The following is a 6,301-nucleotide window of genomic DNA, read 5'->3' as shown; positions in this document are numbered from 1 at the left end:
ATGATGACTTTAAACCACACTGGTGTTAGCCACACAGTCTTCCGCTTGCTGGGCATCCCTGGCCTTGAGGACCAGCACATATGGATCTCCATCCCCTTCTTCATTTCCTATGCTATTGCCCTCTTTGGAAACAGTCTAGTCATCTACATTATCCTCACAAAGCGCAACCTTCATGAACCCATGTACCTCTTCCTCTGCATGCTGTCTGGAGCAGACATTGTCCTCTCTACGTGCACAGTCCCTCAGGCCTTGGCTATCTTCTGGTTCCATGCTGGGGAGATCTCCCTGGATCGCTGCATCACTCAGTTCTTCATCTCACACAGCACTTTCATGTCTGAGTCAGGGATCTTGCTGGTGATGGCATTTGACCGCTACATTGCCATATGCTTTCCACTGAGATACACCACTATTCTTACACACACACTGATTGGGAAAATAGGAATTACCATCTTTCTGAGAAGTTATTGTACCATTTTTCCCATAGTATTCCTTTTGAAAAGATTGAATTTCTGCAAAAATAATATCATACCCCACACCTTTTGTGAACACATTGGTTTGGCCAAATATGCTTGTAATGACATTCGGGTGAACATCTGGTATGGACTCTTTGTCCTAATGTCAACAGTGGTTTTAGACGCCCTGCTAATATTTGTTTCCTATGTGCTGATTCTCCATGCTGTCTTCCACATGTCTTCCCAAGACTCTCGCCACAAGGCTCTCAACACGTGTGGCTCTCATGTCTGCATCATCATTCTCTTTTATGGACCTGCCTTCTTCACGATCCTGACTCAGAGGTTTGGTCGTCACATTCCACCTCATATTCACATCTTGTTGGCTAATGTCTGCGTTCTGGCTCCACCTATGCTGAACCCTATCATTTACGGGATCAAGACCAAGCAAATCCGGGAGCAGATGGCTCACATATTTTTTCCAAAGCAGAAGTAACTCCAAAGGAGGAACAGACTTTTCATCGTCTCTAGCTGTTCATGATATGGACTACAGATGTGGTGAGTGGAAATAGTATTGATAAACTGAAACATAAATGTCTTGGTGAATTCTGTTTCCAGGAAAGGTCACAAGGTAGGTTTCAGAGTTTACATCTTTTGCTGTCAAAGCAACAGAGAGTAGTATCATGTTTGACTGAGCATGGTGTGTTTCCTCCAGAGAGCCTGTGAACTTCTAAATCATGTATCCTTCATGTCATCAGCTTGATTTGGTAAAAGATGAAATGAGTACTGATTTCTGGTTTTGAATTTCTTCAACCATTCCGGGCTGAGTTTCCCACTTTTTTGAGACATCTTGTGACATCCTTGGACAATCACATAAAAAGGGTACAATTTATCAGTTGGGCAGGATGAATAACTTCTGGACCCTAACGGATAGCATTGTTTCTATATTTAATAATCTTATATTGTCTATTTGAAATTTGTTAACTTGAGAGTTGATATGTTTTCTTACCACACGCACTCATGCACATATACATACACAAATTGCACCTATGAAAAGGGTGATGAATATGTTCATTAACTTGATTGTATTATCTTGCTATATATGTATATGTATTTATATATCAAATCATCTGATTGTATACTTTATAAATATACAATTTGCATTTGTCAAATATTTGACAAAATTTTTTTGGAAAGAAAAACATTTTATTCTAATGAATTCACATCAGTAACATCAGAAAAGCATGTTTAAGAGACCACAAACATCTGTGTAGCCCCAAACTCAATACCATCTCAATGAACTTCCACAGAATGAGAAAACCCTCTTCCTCAGCAATCTTGCTGCTGCTGCTACTAAGTCGCTTCAGTCGTGTCCGACTCTGTGCGACCCCAGAGACGGCAGCCCACCAGGCTCCCCCGTCCCTGGGATTCTCCAGGCAAGAACACTGGAGTGGGTTGCCATTTCCTTCTCCAATGCATGAAAGTGAAAAGTGAAAGTGAAGTCGCTTAGTCGTGTCCGACTCTCAGCGACCCCATGGACTGCAGCCTACCAGGCTCCTCCGTCCATGGGATTTTCCAGGCAAGAGTACTGGAGTGAGGTGCCATTGCTTTCTCTATCAGCAATCCTGAGGAAGCACAAAAGTTGTTAATGATTGAGGAGAGGTTTACCTGGTGGTTTCACACTTTAAATCTTCACTATCAATTATATTTGTAATGCTAAACCAATGTGGGCATGAGAGATGATTTTTCATATCTTTGGTCGGAACTTCTTGATTAAGCTAATCCATTCACCAATGTTTCACAAGGTTCTAGTACCTTGTGAAACCCTCACAAAGCTTAAGGTCACCCTGATTCTGAGCACACTCAAAAAACTGTTCCACCTCAAAGGAGCATGAGACTTGCTGCTGCTGCTGTGTATGGCATAAAATATATAACACATGAAAAGATGCTCAACATTGCTAATTACTAGACAAATGCAAATCAAAACTGCGATGAGATATTACCTCACACCAGTAAGAATGGCTATCATAAAAAACTCTACAAATAATAAATGCTAGAGAGGGTGTGGAGAGAAAAGAACCCTTCTAAACCGTTGGTGGGAATGTAAATTGGTACAGTCACTATAAATAATAGTATGGAGGTTCCTTAAAAAACTAAAAATACAGTGACCATATGACCCTGCAATCCCACTGCTGGACATATACCTAGAGAAAAACATCCAAAAGAATGCATGCACCACAATGTTCATTGCTGCACTGTTTACAATAGCCAAGACATGGAAGAAACCTAAATGTCCATCAACAGAGGAATGGATAAAGAAAATGTGATATGTATATATTACTCAACCATTACAAGGAATGGAAGAATGCCATTTGCAGGAACATGGATGGACCTAGAGATTGTCATAATGAGTGAGGTAATTTCAGAGAAGGAGAAATATCTTCTGACATTCTTTATGTGTGGAATCTAAAAAGAAATGACACAAATGAACTTATATACAAAATGGAAAGAGACTCACAGACTTAGAGAACAAATTTATGATTGCTGGGGGGATGGATGGGGAGAAGGGGTAGTTAGGGAGTCTGGGATTGACTTGTAGACCCTTGTAGATAACTAACAAGAACCTACTATATAGCACATGGAACTCTGTTCAATGTTATGTGGCACCCTGGATGGGAGGGGAGTTTGGGGGAGAATGGATACATGTATATGTATGACTGAGTCCCTTCACTGTTCATTTGAAACTATCATAGCATTGTTAATCAGCTATACCTCAACACAAATTAAAAAGTTAGAACAAATATATGGCCTCTAAAGTGTTTCCTCATTAACATATGTCTCAGCCTCACGCATTCTGATTAGTTTTCCCCCAATATGAATGACTGGGTGAATATAAAGGAGGCTTAGCACCAATGAACATGATCTGAACCTGGTGTAGCAGCAGTCAGCACCCCAGCATCTCTGAACTAATATTCTAATCAGAAGTGTTTTCTATTGGAAGGTTTTTAGTCAAAAGGGGAAATGGTGGAAACCTCTGCCTTACTGAGGTCTGGGAAAGTCATTCTGGCTTCTGCATAGTTTAACTTAAATTTTGCTGACCAGAGCATCCTGTTTTGTGGCCTTTCAGACATGCACTGTACAGCTGCTATGGTCATTGAGGAAGCGAATGCATTCGAATTTCAAAATGGAGTAGCTGTGGTTCAGAGGTGGCTCTTATAAACTTGATTTTGCAAATGTTCCTGTTTCACTGAAAACTTGAATTTTCTGACTATTATTGCAGACCAGGACAAAAAAACCACAGGTGGGTGTAGTATTATCTCAGATGTGATTACTGCTTGTATTTTGCTTGTCATGATGTCTCCTGTATCATGACTGTTAGATGCCTTACATTTCCTCCCCAGTCCGAGTAAATGGAAATTTTTTTGAGGACTGAGCCACAACACTGGACTCACTGGGAAATGAGTCTAATTTCTGGGTCTCCAGCAAGATACCATGTCAGCCTCTTTTATTCTCTGTACATCCCCTGCCTGACCAGTGCCTCTTTACCTACACCCTACTCACATAATTGACCTTCCTACGTACTTTCCTCAGGCCCCAGATAGTTGCTGTTCTTATCAAAGGGACAGTGAGGGGACATACCCCTTTACTGGTTTCCTGGTAACTAGTGAGCCCACCTGATGTCAATTCCCCTCTAACTAGTAATCTCCCCTTCTCCAGGGAGCAAAGTTTGCCACCATGTTCTTCCTGTCATCCCCAGTTACCGTGTGGTGTCACGCAAGGAACTTACTTCAGACATTGAAATTCCCTATCTATTATACCATTGACGCCTCTGTTGCTGACTCTTAACTCTTTTTCCATCTTTTTTTTCTTGTGAAAGTCACTCAGTTGTGTCCGACTCTGCGACCCCATGGACTATACAGTCCATGGAATTCTCCAGGCCAGAATACTGGAATGGGTAGCCTTTCCCTTCTCCAGGGGATCTTTCCAACCCAGGGATTGAACCCAGGTCTCCCACATTGCAGGCAGATTCTTTACCAGCTGAGCCATGAGGGAAGTCCAAGAATACTGGAGTGGGTAACCTAACCCTTCTCCAGCAGATCTTCCCAATTCAGGAATCGAACTGGGCCTCCTGCATTTCAGGTGGATTCCTTACCAGCTGAGCTATCTGGGAAGCCCTCTTTTCTTCCATCTTAAAGCTGGGCAAGCACAGGTCTCAAAAGCCTGTGGAGTACAGCCCAACAGGAACACCCTGTTGATTGTGTTGATGCTTATACAAACCTATACATGTGATAAAATTGCCTAGAACCACTCCCTTGAAATAAGTGCATGTAAAATTTTTAACATCTAAATAAAATATGTGGATTTTAATAATGTCATTTTTTTGGTTTAGATATTCTACTATAGTTATGCAAGATGTTACCCTTGGGTAAAACTAGGTGTATTGTATGAGGGGCTACTCTTTACATTGTTTTTTACAACTACCCATAATTCTGTAGTTATTTTAAACACTATTACCAAGCTGTATTGATCAGAACAGTAAGGGATTGGCATAAAAACAGACAAATCAATGGAGCAAAAGGGAGCCCCCAAATAAAGTTTTACATATCTGGTTAACAATGGTCAAGAATGTTTAACAGAGAAAGATAGTCTCTTTAACAAATAGTATTAGGAAAACTGGGTAATCAGGAGAAAAATGAAATTGGACCCACACCATACATCACACACATACACAAGCCTCTCAAAGTGGATTAAAGACCTAAACTCAGACACCAAGCCATTAAACTCCTAAAGGAAAAAATTTATTGAGTTTGTCTTGGCAATAATTTTTTATGTATGACACAAAAGCACAGACAACAAAAACAAAAATCAACAAGTGAGACTACATCTAACTCAAATGCTTTGTGCAGCAACGGGAACAATTTATGAAACAAATAAGCAAAGTATGGAATGAGAGAATATATTTGCAGAACATATATCTTGTAAGGATTATTATCCAAAATATATATGTAGGGAACTCATACAACTCCATAGCAAAAATATCCAAACTGCCTGATTTAAAAATGGACAGAGATATAAATCAAGCATACTTCAATAAGATAAAATTTTTAAAAAGGGCAGAGAAACTGAATAGATATTTTCCAACAAGACATACAAATAATCAAAAGGAACATGAAAAATTCTCAACATCACAAATCATCAGGGAATGAAAATCAAGACCAAAATTACTAATCATTTCACACTTGTTTTTTCATTTTATAAAAAAGGAAAGAGAGAGCTATTTTATAGAAATAGGCTATTTTATAAAAAAAAGAAGAGAGAGCAAGCTTGCGGAGGATGTGGAAAAAAGGGAAACACTGTGCACTGTTTGTTGGTAGAAATGTAAATTGGTTCAGCTGTGAAAAGCAGTACTAAATTTTCTCAAAAAATTAAAAATAGAACTGTTACACGATCCAGCAAATCCACTTCTGGATGTCTATTAAAGGTAATTAAAATCAGGATCTTGAAGAGATATCTGCACTGTCATGTTTATTGCAACATTATCTACAATATGGAAACAACATAATTATTCATGTACCAATGAATAGATAAAAAGATGTAGTATCACACACACATCTATCTAGGTGGAATATTTGTCCATGAGAAAGAGTAAAATTTTACCATTTGCCGAAACATAAATAGATCTCAAAGACACCATGCCAAGTGGAATAAGCTAGTCATAGGAGGACTAATACTGCAGGATTCCACTTACATGAAGTGTCTAGTCAAACTCATAGAAGCAGAAACTAGGATGGTGGTTGCTAGGCACTGGGGAGAGAGGGAAATAGGGAATTGCTGTTTAGTGGGCTATAGAC

The 6,301-nt window shown here is 39.6% G+C and overlaps 1 protein-coding gene across 1 annotated transcript; it reads left to right on the top strand.

The window, feature by feature from the left end:
* LOC133059504 (olfactory receptor 52B4-like) lies at nt 1-945 on the top strand. Its single transcript, XM_061146750.1, has one exon. It carries the CDS (start codon nt 1-3, stop codon nt 943-945), a length of 945 nt encoding a protein of 314 aa, XP_061002733.1.
* Nucleotides 946-6,301: the final 5,356 nt, after the last annotated feature.

Source organism: Dama dama, chromosome 1, assembly GCF_033118175.1.
Source record: "Dama dama isolate Ldn47 chromosome 1, ASM3311817v1, whole genome shotgun sequence".
In the NCBI taxonomy this organism is placed as follows: Eukaryota; Metazoa; Chordata; class Mammalia; order Artiodactyla; family Cervidae; genus Dama; species Dama dama.
The sequence above is the reverse complement of the archived record's forward strand: the minus strand, read 5'-3'. Positions and strand labels throughout refer to the sequence as shown.